The 17,756-nt window shown below is 41.7% G+C and overlaps 1 protein-coding gene across 6 annotated transcripts in view; it reads left to right on the forward strand.

Annotated features, from left to right (window-relative positions):
- Nucleotides 1-13,110, forward strand: part of stk11ip (serine/threonine kinase 11 interacting protein) — a 210,335-nt gene extending 197,225 nt beyond the window's left edge. For 4 of the 6 annotated variants that reach the window (XM_060919085.1, XM_060919084.1, XM_060919087.1 and 1 more), the window contains 3 exons: nt 1,549-1,634; nt 11,949-12,175; nt 12,430-13,110. In XM_060919085.1, coding sequence (XP_060775068.1) covers nt 1,549-1,634; nt 11,949-12,175; nt 12,430-12,558 — 442 coding nt within the window. In that variant the 3' untranslated portion in view covers nt 12,559-13,110. Of the gene's footprint in view, nt 1-1,548; nt 1,635-10,801; nt 11,180-11,948; nt 12,176-12,429 lie in introns of those variants that run through there. The other 2 variants (XM_060919086.1, XM_060919088.1) reach the window with 2 other exon arrangements.
- The last annotated feature ends 4,646 nt before the right edge of the window (nt 13,111-17,756 follow it).

Raw genomic sequence — 17,756 nt, forward strand, 5'->3', positions numbered from 1 at the left:
GCTACTGTACTTTCATCTGTTAGCTGCTGCATGACAGTAAATTTCTCATTTAATCATCTCTAGTCGGATGTCTGCCCTGTTTTACAGCAGTTATGGTGCTGCACTTCCTATAATTAATTATACTGTACTAAGGCTATGTAAGACCAGAGCTTATTTCAACCTATGTATAGCCATGTCCTTTCCTTATTAATGGTTTTGTATAATGTAGACACAAATTTTTATCCATGGTGCCCCCCCCAAAAAAAAATCTATTTGTACCAGTCAAACGTTTGGACACGCCTACTCATTCATAGGATTTTCTGTATTTTGATTATTTTCTACATTGAAGAACAATACTGAAGACAACAAAACTATGAAATAGCAACATGGAACATGTATGGAATTGTATGTGTATGGTAAACAAGTATTAAAAAAAAAAAAGGTTTCTTATTGTAAATTCTTAAAAGTAGCCACCATTTACCTTGACAGCTTTGCACACTTATCTTAACCGGCTTCAAGAGGTAATCACCTGGAATGCTTTTCAATTAACAGGTGTGCCTTGTCAGAAGTTAATTAGTGGAATTCCTTGCTGCCTTAATGCATTTGAAGACCATCAAACAGTAAATTGGAAATAACACAGTAAATATCCTTGTTTGGCAAATGTGTCTCTGTTGAGTTACATGTCAGTCCTGAGATACCAGTGATCCTCTCCTCTTCTGCTCTTTGGACCTGCCTGTTCCATCCTGATGCCCTACTTTTTGCTGGAGTTCTCATCACTTTGCTCCTGTGGAGGATGGCCCCATATGGACAGTCAAAAGATACACTTAGAAGATGGCTCTGGACACTTGCAGTTTTGTTACAATTGCCATGATTACATTACAGGCATTTAGCAGATGCTCATATCCAGAGCAATGTACAACAAACCCAGAGCAGCCTGGGGAGCAGTTGGGGTTAGTAGGACTGCAGATGTCATAAAGAGCCTTGCGCTCAATTCACCAACAATGAACAGTTGATGACCTCAACAAAATAGACTTCATGTTAAAACCATAATGAATTTCCTGGTTACATAATTACACTTTTTGACCATATAGAACACATTTTATAGAAGCAAGTTATTTACATTCCCACTATTGGTTATCACCCAAATGAGGATGGGTTCCCTTTTGAGCCTGGTTCCTCTCATGGTTTCTTCCTCATGTCGTCTGAAGGAGTTTTCCCTCACCACTATTGCCTCAGGCTTGCTCAATAGGGATAAAATTATTATTTCTTAAGCTTAAAGTCTTTTTTCCTGTAAAGCTGCTTTGCGACAATGTGTATTATTAAAAGCACTATACAAATAAATTGACTTGACGAACTGTTGTAATCCATATGTCAAGAACAGCTCAACTCAGTCAAGAGAAAAAACAGTATCATTACTTTGACATGAAATGTTGCTTAATATAAAAACAGAAAAAAACATTGAATTAAAAGGTTTGTCCAAACTTTTGACTGATACTGTATATATTTAAGTGACTCAAGTCGCGTACCTCACACTTATGTTTTTCTGTCCTTGTTCTGTCTGACTGACAGGCCTCTTGTTTGCGAAGGCAGTAAAACAAGCAATGAAGAAGACAGCCATCCTCCATTCTTTTACCTGCTGGCCTTCCTTCAGCTAGGTGAGTGTTTATGACCCAAGATAGACAATGTGTTAGACTTTCGTCTGTGGTAATTGCAGCATGCACTGAGTTGCAGACCTTCCAGCAGCAGGTTAATAGTTAAGAGGTTGAAAGTTTTTTTTCTGGCAACTTTGCATACAATTTTATTTAATTTAGAGGCCAGAAATTCAGGTTTAATGCTCTTGGATGCTACTTTTTCTCAATTATTCTCTAATAGTATTTTTTTCTATCAATCAAATTCTCTAATAATGAAAATTGAGATGACTACAGTCAATGCAATCTCTCTGAAACGATTAAAAATTTAGATCATACCAGCAGATTGTGTTGTATCGAAAAGCTGAAGCTTGCAGGCATCACAGAGCCATATAATTTACCCACATATGTATTTATCTATTCTGCACACTGCTCTGGGTGTGCATGCGTGTGCTCATTTCTCACTTGTCTGCGTGTGTTCACTGCTTCAGATGGGTTGAATGCAGAGGAGGAATTTTGCTATGCTTGAGTGTACATGTGATAAATAAAGGCTTGTTCTTAATTTACCCACTCCTCAGGGAGTGCTATTATGTTGTTGTTGTCTGACTTCAATATAATGACAATAAAGCTATCTGAATGTACTTATTCCACTTGAAAAGTGTATGGCAAACCAACTACTGGATTTGGGACACTACAATATCCTCAACTATTTAGTATTTGGGATTTCTAAGTAGAATCAATTGCTGATGATGAAAAATATCATCTTATGACAAAGGTAAGCTCAGACATGGACTTGTAATAGTAATAAACAAGCCAGGGCCTAGATCTAGCATATTTTATGGTGTTTAGCCTCATCTACATGATCAGTACATAAACATGCTTGGCTAGACTAACAGCATTAGGTGTAATAAAATATCGCGTCCAAAGCTGACATTCAGAGATACATGTTAACATTGCACAGAGCTTTCATACTAACCTGATATAAAATGTTCTCCACACACGAGAATGCTTTGTTGGTAACTAGTCTTTCCGTTAAACTGCAGCTTGCCGTTTTTCTTGTCTTTCTGGGTACTTCATCTGACCATACAGCTATCCTCCAGAAAGCTTTTTCTTTGTCTGTGTGGTCAGCTTCAAACTGTAGTTAAGCTTGACTGTGTCAATTTTGCAGCAGGGGGTTATTTCTTGGATAGCAGCCTCTTAGTCCATGGTGATCTGAACTGTAGACAGTGATCCATCAGCTTCCAGTTCATGGCAAGGATGTGCCATGGTGGTTCCCAGGTTGTTCCTGACCATCCAGACGAATTTCCTTTCAGCTGAGGGTGACAGTTTGGGTTTTCTTGAAGCAAAGTGGCTTGGCAAAGTGACTACACCTCACAATACCTTGGATACAATTGTTTGAACTGATCTTGGAATTTGCAGTTGTTTAGAAATGGCTCCAAGAGACATTCCAGAGTTGTGTATGTCTGTGATCCTCTTTCTCAAATCTGCACTGAGCTACTTGGACTTTCCCATTTTACTGTGTGTCAATCCAGTGAGTGCTGTAAACAAACCCTTTTTATGAAGGCACAGAGAAGCTACCAGCTGCAGTCAATCCTGATCACTAACAGGAAATTAAGAGACCTCAGCCTTGGCAAGATAAGCGACATTTTGGAAGTTTCAGCACCTCTGAATTAATAATCTGAGTGTATGTAAATTTTTGACCCTGTATGTATAATTATGACCATGTGTTGATTTCAGAAAACCCAAAGAAAATTAAAACTTGTGCACCAAATTCTAGTGTGTGGGGTGGGGATGTTTTTTTTTGTTTGTTTGTTTTTAAATTAAAGATGTATGCTGTACATTCTGCCACAGAAAAAGTTCAAAGAAATTACTGAAAGCCCAAATATTGCCATGACATTCATATCCAAGATTACATTCATATCACTATATGTAAACTTCTGACCACAACTGTATATCTTGATTGTATTAAAAAAAAAAAAGATAAAGGAAGATGTTGTAAAAAGCAGTTTTATAACAGTGTTGGAATGTGTGAAATTACCTTTATAATTGTAGTTACCTTTGTAATTGTGAAATTACAATTAAATGGCCATCAAAACATGCATGTCCTATTGTTCTGGGATAAAGAGTTGGCAGTGGGAGGGGTAATCATTCTTCTCATTGAATACCTGCCAACTCATTATCCCAAAACAATAGGAAATAATTTTTATGGTCATTTAATTGTCCAAATCAATGGAGCAGATGAATGTTTTTGTGCTTGATACATTCTGTTCAGTCTTAGGAATCACCTCAAGTGACCAAAATGGCTCATCACAATAGGTAAGGTAATGTTTTTTCACACATTCCAACACAGTTCTCAAACTGCTTTTTACATCATCATTTTTTTAAGTACAATTATGACATACATACTATATAGATATTATTGTAGCTGAACTTGCACTGAATACAAAAAAAGTGATATGACTTTGAAACTACTGCTTAGATTTGTTGAAATTGACAAAAACATCAGAGCATGCCAAAATCATTAGATTGCCAGAAAAAAAAGAAGAGCGCAAACAAGTGATGGTGCATGTTTTATTTACTCAAGAAACATGCAAAGATTATGCACTACACCACATGCATATCAACTGATATGGTCATAAGAAATATTTACGCTTACTCGAGTTGATCATTGGCTGGATCGAGTCGAAGTTCAAAATGACACCACTCATCAGTCCTCTAGAGCCGATGACAATTTCAGCAGTTCATTAATATCCTGAATCATCCGAAGCACCTTCTGAGCATCAGATCAGTGCAATCTCGCAACAAGTTTTACATCTGAACAGGTAGCCTGAACTATGGCTGACATAATTTATCCTGTTTATGGTGGGCGTTTCCACCGCGAAAGAGAAACCAATCAATACCAAAAGAGTGAATGTAATTATCATGCCATTACCACATGAATAGTCTTTTGTGAATGCGTAAGTGGGCACTCAGCGTGCTGATTCAGGTGTGACGAAGTAAGGTGACAAGTTTTATGTTTCATCTAATTTCGGTAATTTTAAAAATATAATATTTGGCAGTGGGCACATGAGAGAGTGTAAAGTATAAAGTTTGTCAATATATTTATCATACAAGCATGATAAATACTGTATATTGACATAAAATACATGACCACCTCATTCTAATTCTGCAGAGCTTCACTGGCGAAGCTCTCGACCACAGAGAGTTAATTAGCCTTAGCTACCATACTTTTATGTAAGTAAACCAGTGGCTAGAAGGCTAATTAGACTAGCTAACATTGGCTAGTTTACGTCATAGCATAGTCATGTAGTTGTGGTAGCAGGGGCGTGGTTGAGTGTCAGTTGTGCACCGAGCAGGAGCAGTGCTTCCAAGCTCTGCTCCAGGCCCAGGTAGAGGACTGGCAGGTAATCCGGAGCCTGGTCCAGCCAACAGGCATTCCAGCAGCAGCTTTTGTGAATGCTAAAGCTCTTCCCCATTTTACACTCAAGATGGGTCAATTGAGGTATTTCACCTGACGTCACAGGGTCACGTGACGCCCCGGTGTCCGCCATTTTGAACGTCAAGCTAGCTAATGTCAACAACAGTAGCTAGTATGTTACTGTAGCAATGTGTACGTTCAGTCATTTGGATGACTGTTAAAACCTTTCAGTCTCAAGTTTTTCCTTTACTGTATTTACTAGTTTACTGAGCTAGTGCGCTCGGGCAAGCTGGGAGCTAGCGCGCTCTGGCCGGCAGGCTAGCGCGCTCCGGCTGGCTAGCGTGCGCCGGCTGGCAGGCTAGCCTGCCTAGCGCGCTCCGGCCGGCAGGCTAGCGCACTCCGGCCAGCTAGCACGCTCTGGCTGGCTAGTGCGCTCCGGCCGGCAGGCTAGCGCGCTCCGGCCGGCTAGCTCACTAGCCTAATAATACAGTTCTTGGTCATTGCCTGGTAACAGCAAATTTATAACGGGCCATGTCTCAACAGACTAAGAAGTTATTTCAATGACATTTAATAACATTTTGTTTATACTGAGGACCGAAAGTAAATGAAAATGTGAACAAACCTTAGCTGTAATAAGATTGTCGCCTTCCTCGCATTCAAACTGATTCGAGCCGTGACGTCCAAAATGGCAGCATCACATGACTTGGTCACGTGGGTGAAATACCTCAATAGGATGACCCTGAGGTGTTTGTGGAGCTGTTTGAGTGTGCCACTGAAGTGTGCTCATGGCCAAACTCTCAGTGGCTGGTTCACCTATTGCCCCTCCTGTCGGAGGAAGCCCAACTTGGAGTCAAACAGGTCCCAGCTACCAGCCTGCTGGAATATCTAGACCTGAAGCAGGCTGTTATGCAATGGATCAGCCGCACCCCAGAACAGCATCGCCAGCGCTTCCACACACTGGCACTCCATAAGCTCAGCTGCCTATTCACCTTTACCCAACAGCTCCAAGATGTTGCCAAGGGTGGTTGCTGGTAGAAGAATGCAACACTGATATCATCATTGACCAAGTGGTATTGGAACAGTTCATTGTTCCACTGCTGGAAGGAGTGGCAGCATGGATACAGTGCCACCATCTAGCATCAGTGTAAGAGGTGGTCTGGCTGGTGGAAGACCATCTGGTGGTGCTTCTGGGGGCAGGCACCCCTGCCCCTTCTCCCTCTCTTTCTCTCTCTCTCTCTTCCTTCCCATATTTCCCCACCCATCCCCTATTCCCGCAGTGCAGAAATAGTGTCCAGTTCTCCTGTAGCTTGTGCCAATGCTGCCATTAACTCCCACATTCTCTCCACAGGTGGAACTATCTGTGCTCACCAGGACTGGGACAGAGCCCAGGCAGGTTTACAGGCATGTTGAGAGAGCTAGACATTTCCAGGATCAGTACCCCCGCTTAAGAAAGTGGGATTCTGATCCACATTTCTGCAATTGGGCCTCCCCAATCAAGCAGGAACATACCAAGTGGCAGTGAGTATTCAAGGGAGTACACATCAGGCCTTGGTGAACTCGAGGTGTAATCAGACAACAGTTCATCAAAGTGTGATTCATTGGGAAATGCACAATTGATGTAGGGGAGGTGTGTACATAAGGATGTTCGAGTATCTGCTGGTGCCCATCACTGTCACATTCAGGGGAGAAAAGCACTGGGTAGAGGTGGTGGTTAGTCCTTGCCTCACCCATCCACTAATTCTGGGGACAAATTGGCTGCGATTTAAAGCATTAGTGAAGCGCTTGTTTGTGGATGGTCCCTGCAGCAGTGAAATTGGGAGGTGGAGTCTAGTGCAGCAATTGGCTGGGGAGGTGGTCCCAGGGCCATATGCATCAGTTCTTTGTCAGGGGGATACAGGGTGAGGGAGGGCTCTGCCCCTCCATTCTGTGCAGGGGTTTCCCTTCAGGATTTCCCATTAGAGCAGTCACAAGATGAAACCGAGGTATGCTTTTGACCAAATAAGAGTAATCAGTGGTCATTACCTCCAGCCTAATGTTGCACTCTTCTACCTGTATTTTTTTTGTTGTTACAGATAATTTGTTATATGGTCGTATCAAGTGATGAAGGACACTCAAGCAAAAGAGGAAATGACCCTCTTGTTGGTCCATGCAGCTTTTGTTCCATACAGCTCATCATAATCCCATGACAGGACATTTAGAATGGGATAAAACACTGATGTGTCTCATGGCCCATTTCTATTGGCTGGGCTTTCACAGCGATGTTCACAGGTGGTGTGCAGCATTTTGCAACTGTCAGCTAGTGAATGTGCTGGCCACCCCAAAAGCACCCTTGTGTCCTTTGCTATTGACTGTGATCCCCTTTGAAAGAATTGGTATGGATTTCATCAGGCTCTTAGATCAGACTGCACAAGGGCATCACTTTGTATTGGTCTTTGGATTATGCAGCGTGGTACCCAGAAGCAGTGCCTCAACATCACCCACGTGCAATGAACCGGTGCTACAGGTGCTCTAGCCCCTGCCCCTTTTCTGTTTGCTGTCCAAAGTGCCCTTTTCATAGGGACTGTTTTGTTGTTGTTGTTTTTTTTTAATATTTGTAAAAGATAAGTTAGCTCCAACATCAATATTCTCTACAATTTGACAATAATATATGAAATTATAGATTTATAAAATAACGTTTTTCTATGTAAATGCGGGCATCAATCCGTGACGTCATGCATTCAGTGAACCTCCGTGCAGAAAGCGCATGCAGGCGGTTGACAGTGGGAGACAGTGCGAGGAATGGCATGGTAAGGTCACACTGAAAGTGTCCTTTCATTTCTTATCTGAACATGCTGCAATATTGTTGCAGCTTAGAACACAACAGTAAATGCGTAGGGTTGTTTATCATTTAATGAAGCCGCCTAGGCTATATTTAAACCGTTTGCTCCATCCATTTCATTAACGTGGCAGATTCGGAAACTTTAGTTTGAACGACGGCGTTAATAACATATTCTAGCAGCTTCGAAAACTTAAGACTGCTGCTTTGAAGAATACTGCAGCATTTAGATGGATCTCACTCACTCACACACACACACGCGCGCACACACACACACACAGAATGTTCAGTTGCAATTGAAATTTAGTTTTGAATAAAGTTAACTTGTGTGAAGAATTTGTTCCAAGTGCCCTTTTTTGAATGTTGAGCCCCTGCCCCTCCAAAGGTCTTTGCACGGCCCTGCTCAACATTTCTGTACACTGTGTTGCAGAAGCACTCTTCTGTTTTATCCCCCGAGTTGAGATCCTGACTGATCAAGGCACAACATTCATATCACACACACGTTGCGAACTGTATGAGTTACTGGTGAGTAAATTAAATTGATTTGTTCCAGTGTTTACCATCTGCAAATGGGTGGGTTGGTCAAGCGGTTTAATCAAATGTTTAAAAAGATTATTCATAAGTTTGTTCATAGGGATGCACAGAATTGGGATAGATGGCTGGAATGCCTCTTATTTGCAGTTTGAGAGGTCCTGCAAGCCTCCATGGGGTCTTCCCCTTTTGAATTATTGTATAGTGACAAGCCTCATGGCATCTTGGATGTCCTGTATGGAAAATCTATGAGTAAAAATTAAATTCAGTACATTTTTGACCTGAGATCAAAACTCCACACACTGAGTCACCTAACCCAGGAGAATTTGCTACAGGCACAAGAACAGCAGTTGCAGCTGTATAATAGGTGGCTCAACTACAGGAATTTGCACTGGGAGATCCAAATTACTCTCAAAGTGGCAAGGAACCTTTGAGGTCACACAGCAAGTTGGAGACATCGACTATGAGGTCAGGCAAATGGATAGAGGTAATGCATATCAAACACACCGCCTCTTTTGTGGTGGTATGTTTGATATGGTGTAAGTGGTTAGCACAGGCGCCTCACAGCAAGAAGGTTCTGGGTTCGAGCCCAGCGGCCAGCAGGGGCCTTTCTGTGCAGAGTTTGCATGTTCTCCCTGTGTGTGTGTGGGTTTCCTCTGGGTGCTCCGGTTTCCCCCACAGTTCAAAGACATGCGGTTAGGTTAATATGGGATGCCCTTGGGCTGAGGTGCCCTCGAGCGAGGCACCTAACTCCCAACTGCTCCCCGGGCACTGTTAGCATGGCTGCCCATGCAGAGAGGAATTTAATTAAATGCAGAGAGGAATTTCACAAGTGTGTGATAAATAAAGTTATTTCTTCCCTTTCTTTTTCTTTCTTCCTTCCTTCCTTCCTTCCTACCTACCCACCCACCTTCCTTCCTTCCTTCCTTCCTTCCTTCCTTCCTTCCTTCCTTCCTTCCTTCCTTCCTTCCAACACCCACCCACCTTCCTTTCTTCCAACTGTGGAGAGAGGAGGTCTCTGTGGCTCTGGTGATGGTAGATCCTGAGAGGGAGGAGCTGTGACCAAAGCCAAGTCTAAAGTGTGGTCGAATTTACCCTGGTCCCCTGTGGAGACCACCTGTTGCTGTTCCAAAGAGCACAGGTTGCAGGAGGAATTTTCAAATGTGTTCTTACTGATTCCCGGTCACACTAATCTCAGAGCATCACATCAATATGCCTATATCACTTACCTGTACACAAAAAAATAGGATGAACTCATGGCTATGTTCAACATGGGTATAATCGAGGAATCAGACAGTGATTGGAACAGCCCAGTGGTTTTGGTCCCCAAAACTGATGCATCAGTCTGGTTCTGTGTGGACTTTTGAAGTGTCAATGCAGTGTCTAAATTTGATACATATTCGATGCTTTGCATTGAAGAACTGCCTGATTGGTTGGGCATGGCTCATTTGTACTCAAGTGGATTTAACCAAGGGATACTGGCAGATCCCTTGACTCCAATGCCCTGAGGGGGGGAAAAAATGCCTTTTTCACTTCGTTTGGTTTACACCAGTTTGTCACCTACTATTCAGGTTGTTTGGAGCCCCAGTTATATTTCAAGGACTCATGGACAGAATCCTCTGCCCATGCAGTGCATATTCCATTGCCTATGTCAAGTAGATAATAATTTACAATAATGATTAATAGTGGCGGGCGGCACGGTGGTGTAGTGGTTAGCGCTGTCGCCTCACAGCAAGAAGGTCCGGGTTCGAGCCCCGGGGCCGGCGAGGGCCTTTCTGTGTGGAGTTTGCATGTTCTCCCCGTGTCCGCGTGGGTTTCCTCCAGGTGCTCCGGTTTCCCCCACAGTCCAAAGACATGCAGGTTAGGTTAACTGGTGACTCTAAATTGACCGTAGGTGTGAATGTGAGTGTGAATGGTTGTCTGTGTCTATGTGTCAGCCCTGTGATGACCTGGCGACTTGTCCAGGGTGTACCCCGCCTTTCGCCCGTAGTCAGCTGGGATAGGCTCCAGCTTGCCTGCGACCCTGTAGAACAGGATAAAGCGGCTACAGATAATGAGATGAGATGAGATTAATAGTGGCATCTACAACATCTGAGGGCTGTTCTAAGATCCTTGAGATGAGCAAGCCTGAAGAAGTGTGCAATTGGGTGTGTGGAAGTACAGTATCTGGCCTTCCACTTGGGTCATGGGCAGGTGCATCCCCAAATTAATGACTGCAATGATTGCAGCCTGCCGAAGACCAAAAAGAGGGTGAAGCATTTCCTGGGGCTGGATATTCCAGGAGGGTTGTACCCAGTTTTTCAAAGGGTGCACTAGATCCAGTCCAGTGGACAGAGCTATGCAAATCAGCTTTCGCCCAGTTAAAAACAGTTTTGTATGGGGCCCGCTGTTGTATTCACCTGACTTTTCTTTCACTTTTTTGTTCTGCAGACTGATGCATAGGGCTGAGGGCCATTTTGTCCCAGGTGGTGGAGGAGAAAGAGCATCTCCCTGCTGTACATCAGCTGCAAGCTCTCTGTGGGAGAGATGAAGTACAGCACAATAGAAGAGTGTCTGGCCATCAAGTGGGTGGCCTCCACTCACCGATACTACCTGTTGGGATTCCCCACTCTGATCACACCCTGCTCCAGTGGCTCCACCACATGAAGGATACCAATGTGTGGATCACTCTTTGGTATCTGGCGCTACAACCATTTAATTTCAAGGTGGTCCACGGGTCTGGGGGCACAGATGGTGGCAAATTACCTTTCCCGCCATGGGTGGGTGGAGTCAGCTGCAGGCTGGTGGTGGTGTGTGTGTGTGTGTGGGGGGGGGGGGGGGGGGGTTTAAGCATACCGGTAAGCTGTGGACAGCGAGGAGGCAGGTAGAACCAGCAGGTAACATGTGATGAGTCTCACCTGTGTCAGATTACTGCAACTTAATGTGTCTGTTCTTTCAGAGAGGAGCCAGTAACCGGAGAAAGAGAGAGACAGAGATGAACAGCCCTGTGCCATGTGTATGTGCACATTTGTGAGAATAGTGTAAAATAACAGTTGCTGAAAATCGAAAGCAAGCGAAATAGAACACACCTGGAGTTGTCACAAGCCTGTCTCCCAGTTTCTCATTTTCCCAGCAGACACAAAAATGTTACAGCAGTTATATGCAAAAGCTGCTTTAATAAAGTATTAGTTAAGGGGTGTGCACAATTGTACAACCAGGTTATTCTAACTTGATTTTTCTTTTTTCCTTACAACATTTATTTGTTTTTCACCTAATTTTTGTTGATTACTACATCACATGAAAGGTGGGAAAAGATCTGGTATGATTATCTTGGTTGTATTTTTACATCATAAAAATCTGCAATTTTAACAGGAGTGTGTTGACTTTTATATCCACTGTACTTTTAGTAGGGACTGAATATTACACATTGTTAATGCCAACATAGCAAAGAATGGTTGCATTTTTGACCGTTTTAGAATGGCCATGTACTGTGTGTTACTTGGAATGAAGGACTTGATGTAACCATTATTTTATAATGTACTCGTATATAAAGAATTCTGTGTTTGTTAAAGTCTGCTTTTGTACATCTTTCTCCCAGGTGACTCTTTGACCTCAGTGACTGTTCTGGCCACTCTAGAAACACTTTTCCTCCTTGATGAAGACTACCAATGGAGTAAGAACTGCTCAAGGCTAGCAGCCAGTGTGGAGGCACAAACCACCAGCGGGCCAGTCACCATTCGCGAAACGCAGCCCATCAGCTGCGTCAGCTCAATCCTTCTATTCTCGACTGATCCATGCCAGGTGTACATTCAACTTTATGATGAGGTGTGTGTGTGTGTGTGTGTGTTTCAAAAACAGATGTTTCTGACTTCATTGTACTGAATATAATCCAGTTGAGATGAGTTTAGAGACTCAGAATAATCTGCTAAGGCTTCTCCCATTTTGTCATACAGTTACAGTATGTCTGACAAGATAATGAATAAAATGTATCAATTCTTTACTTTCTCACCTCACATTAATGTGTGTGTGTGTGTGTGTGTGTGTGTGTGTGTGTGTGTGTGTGTGTGTGTGTGAGACAGCTAGCCAAAGAGGAGAAGACATGGCCTTTAAGGGCTGAGACTGTGAAGGAGATCCAAGGTTTAGTGAACTGGATTAAGGAACAGTGGGAGGCCATGTTTGGAGTCAAACTCATCACTGCTATTCAGTAGTGACTTTGTTCATCTACTGTTGTATTTTCTACTATTGCACAGTTCTCGGTCTTTTTATGAGCACAAGTTTTTTTGCACCGTCCACTAGGGGTTCCACAGATTTTCTGTGTCATCTGTTTATTTGTGTAAATAAATGCACAATTTTTCCCCACAGATTTTATCTGTGTATTATTAATGGTAATGTTTCTTATTGTTCTAGGACATCATGCTCTAGGTCCCATGGAATAATATCATGGTTTAGATCCTGCAGAATATTCTCTTTGTTGCTGTAAAAACTTAATTAATTCAGTATGTGCGTAACTAATCAATGGAAATGTGTTGCAACACAAGCCACTTTAATCTGAGGGTAATGTAATCTGTTATAAATAAAGGCTGTATTGCAATCCACTGTTCATAACAGTTAGGATTGGGATGTGTACAGTGGTGCTTGAAAGTTTGTGACCCCTTTAAAATTTTTATATTTCTGCATAAATATAAAAGAAAATGTTGTCAGATTTTTCACACAAGTCCTAAAAGTAAGGAGGACCCAATTAAACAAATCCGATAAAAATATTATAATTTGTCATTTATTTATTAAGAAAAATTATCCAATATTACAAAGCAGTGAGTGGCAAAAGGATGTGAACCGTTCGCTTTCAGTATCTGTTGTGACCCCCTTGTGTAACAATTACTGCAACTAAACATTTCCGGTAACTGTTAATCAGTCCTGCACATCAGCTTAGAGGAATGGGCCAACATTCCTCTGTACAGAACAGCTTCAACTCTGGGATGTTGGTAGGTTTCCTCACATGAACTGATTGCACAATATTTCTGTTGGATTAAATCCAGGATTTTCACTTGACCATTGCAAAATATTAATTTATTCTTCTTTAGCTATTCTTTGGTAGAAAGACTTGTGTGCTTAGGATGGTTGTCTTTGCTGCATGACCCACTTCATCTTGAGATTCAGTTCATGAACAGATGTCCTGACATTTTCCTTTAAAATTCCTGTAATTCAAAATTCATTGTTCCAATGATGGCAAGCCATCCTGGCCCAGCTGCCAAAACAGGCTGAAACCATGATACTGCCACCCCCATGTTTCACAAATTGGATAAGGTTCTTGTGCTAGAATACAGTGCTTTCCTTTCTCCAAATGTATAACATTTCTCATTTAATTCAAAAGGTAGAAAAAGTTAAAATCTCTTCAGTCTCCTCTGTCCACAAAAGTTTCCAAAACCCTTTTGGCTTTTCCATGTGATTAACACGTGTTGTTAAGTGTTTTCCTGATGGTGGAGTCATGGCATGGCAATATTTGGGCTTTCAGTAATTTCTTTGAATTGTTCTTTTTCTGTGGCAGAATGATTGTACAGCATACAGCTTTAATTAAAAAAAAAAACACTAGAATTTGGTGCACAAGTTTTAATTTTCTTTGGGTTTTCTGAAATCAACACAGGGTCAAAAATTTACATACACTCACTTAGATTATTACTTCAGAGGTGCTGAAACTTCCAAAATGTCTCCTATCTTGCCAAGGCTGAGGTCTCTTAACTTCCTGTTAGTGATTATGATTGACTGCAGCTGGTAGCTTCTCTGTGCCTTCATAAAAAGGGTTTGTTTACAGCACTCACTGGATTGACACACACAGTAAAATGGGAAAATCCAAGTCACTCAGTGCAGATCTAAGAAAGAGGATCGCAGATATACACAACTCCGGAATGTCTCTTGGAGCCATTTCTAAACAACTGCAAATTCCAAGATCAGTTCAAACAATTGTATCCAAGTTATTGTGAGGTGTAGTCACTTTGCCAAGCCACTGTGCTTCAAGAAAACCCAAACTGTCACCCTCAGCTGAAAGGAAATTGGTTTGGATGGTCAGGAACAACCTGGGAACCACCATGGCACAGCCCTGCCATGAACTGGAAGCTGATGGATCACTTTCTACTGTTCATATCACCATGGACTTCTGCTATCCAAGACTTCACCATGGACTTCTGCTACCCCTTGCTCCAAAATTGACACCTTCAAGCTTAACTACAGTTTGAAGCTGACCACACAGACAAAGAAAAAGCCTTCTGGAGGATGGCTGTATGGTCAGATGAGACAAAGATTGAGTTGTTTGGTCACAATGACCACTACGGTATGTACAGAGGGACACTGTACCAACTGGTAGTAGTAGCAGTATCATGATTTGGGGCTGTTCTGCTGCCAGTGGAGCTGGTTAATTGCACAAAGTGGATGGAATAATGAAGAAGGAGGACTACCTCAGAATTCTTCTGCATAAACTATCAGAAACTTGAACACGACTTGGGAGTTACAACAGGGCAATGAACCCAAACACGCATCCGAGCTGGTTGTGGAGGATAAAGCAGGCTAACATTTAGGCTTAAAACAAGTCCTGGCTTCAACCCTATATGGACCGTGCTTATAAGTAGAGTCTATGCCAAGGGAAAAAAAATTATTGAACTCTACCGATTCTATGAAGAGTCATGAAATATCCAAACAGAATTCTGCCAGAAGCTTATTCATGGGAAACAAAAATGTTTGGGTAAGGTGAATCTTACAAAGATATATTTTACCCAAATATTAGGTGTGCTGTACAGTATGTATATTTTTGATCCTGTATGGATAAGTTTGACCCTGTGTTAATTTCATAAAAACCAAAGAAAATTAAAACTTGTGCAAAAAATTCTAGTCTTTTTTTTATTAAAGATGTATGCTGTCGATTCTGCCACAGAAAAAGAAAAGTTCAAATAAATTACTGAAAGCCAAAATATTGCCATTACATTCATATCCAAGATGGCATTCATGTCACTGTATATGAAGTTCTGACCACAATTTCATGTAGCTTGAGCTACATCACATCATTGATCCACCTCCAATGACTCTAATGCATTGTTCAAAATGTTCTTTAAAAAAATGAAGGGGAAAAAAAGATTTACAAACAATTTACTGTGCTTTGTTCCACATCACTGCTTTCATTCAGCACCTTTGATTGTCTATTTTTTTGGGGGGGTGTCATGGCTCAGATGGCTAAGGCACTGTACCATAAATCTGGGGACCCGGGTTTGATTCCGACCCGAGGTCATTTCCCGATCCCTCCCCGTCTCTCTCTCCCGCTCGTTTCCTGTCTCTCTACACTGTCCTATCTATAAAAAAAAAAAAAAAATTATATTTTTTTCTGGACATAAAAAAAATACTGTGTGATGGGAAAAAAAGCTGTTCATGTCAAAACCTCTTCATTTCATGTACAGGCCATATATTTTTTGGGGGGGGCTTTTTCACCTTTATTGGATAGGACAGTGTAGAGACAGGACATGATCGGGAGAGAGAGACAGGGAGGGATCGGGAAATGACCTCGGGTCGGAATCAAACCCGGGTCCCCGGATTTATGGTACAGTGCCTTAGCCATCTGAGCCATGACACCCCAGGCCATATGTATATTAATTACACATATATACACAAGTGCATCTCAAAAAATTAGAATATTGTGAAAAAGTTCAATATTTTCCATCAGTTATTTAAGAAAGTGAAAATGTTATATATTATAGACTCATTACACACAAACTAAAATGTTTCAAGAATTTTTCTACAACCACGATTCCAAAAAAGTTGGGACAAAGTACAAATTGTGAATTAAAACGGAATGCAATAATTTACAAATCTCAAAAACTGATATTGTATTCACAATAGAACATAGGCAACATATCAAATGTCAAAAATGAGACATTTTGAAATTTCATGCCAAATATTGGCTCATTTGAAGTTTCGTGACAGCAACACATCTCAAAAAAATTGGGACAGAGGCAATAAGAGGCTGGAAAAGTTAAAGGTACAAAAAAGGAACAGCTGGAGGACCAAATTGCAACTCATTAGGTCAATTGGCAATAGGTCATTAAGATGACTGGGTATAAAAAGAGCATCTTGGAGTGGCAGCGACTTTCAGAAGTAAAGATGGGAAGAGGATCACCAATCCCCCTAGTTCTGCGCCGACAAATAGTGGAGCAATATCAGAAAGGAGTTTGAACATATCATCATCTACAGTGCATAATATCATCAAAAGATTCAGAGAATCTGGAAGAATCTCTGTGCGCAAGGGTCAAGGCCGGAAAACCATACTGGGTGCCCGTGATCTTCGGGCCCTTAGACGGCACTGCATCACATACAGGCATGCTTCTGTATTGGAAATCACAAAATGGGCTCAGGAATATTTTCAGAGAGCATTATCTGTGAACACAATTCACTGAGCCATCCGCTGTTGCCAGCTAAAACTCTATAGTTCAAAGAAGAAGCCGCATCTAAACATGATCCAGAAGCGCAGACATCTTCTCTGGGCCAAGGCTCATTTAAAATGGGCTGTGGCAAAGTGGAAAACTGTTCTGTGGTCAGACGAATCAAAATTTGAAGTTCTTTATGGAAATCAGGGACGCCGTGTCATTCAGACTAAGGAGGAGAAGGACGACCCAAGTTGTTATCAGCACTCAGTTCAGAAGCCTGCATCTCTGATGATATGAAGTTGCATTAGTGTGTGTGGCATGGGCATCTCAAAAAATTAGAATATTGTGAAAAAGTTCAATATTTTCCATCAGTTATTTAAGAAAGTGAAAATGTTATATATTATAGACTCATTACACATAAACTAAAATGTTTCAAGCATTTTTCTATTTTAATCAGTATGGCATACAGTACAAAAACAAAAAAAATCTCAAAATATTAGAATATTTCATTTCGAGTAAAACAGTATGAACACAGTGTATCTCTTGGTCTAGTTCAGTACACACAACCACAGTCATGGGGAAGACTGCTGACTTGACTGTTGTCCAGAAGATGATCACTGATGCCCTCCACAAGGAGGGTAAGCCACAAAAGGTCATTGCTGAAAAGGGTGGCTGGAAAAGGTGCACAAGCAACAGGGATGGCCGCAGTCTTGAGAGGATTGTCAAGAAAAGTTGATTCAAGAACTTGGGAGAGCTTCACAAGGAGTGGACTGAGGCTGGTGTCAGTGTATCAAGACCCCTCACGAACAGACATCTTCAAGAAAGGGGATGCAACTTTCGCATTCCTAATATCAAGCTACTCCTGAGCAAGAGACAATGTCAGAAGTGTTTTATCTGGGCTAAGGAGAGAAAGAAATGGACTGTTGCTCAGTGGTCCAAAGTCCTCTTTTCAGAGGAAAGTACATTTTGCATTTAATTTGGAAATCACGGTTCTAGAGTCTGGA

Source organism: Neoarius graeffei, chromosome 4 (assembly GCF_027579695.1).
Source record: "Neoarius graeffei isolate fNeoGra1 chromosome 4, fNeoGra1.pri, whole genome shotgun sequence".
Taxonomy (NCBI): Eukaryota; Metazoa; Chordata; class Actinopteri; order Siluriformes; family Ariidae; genus Neoarius; species Neoarius graeffei.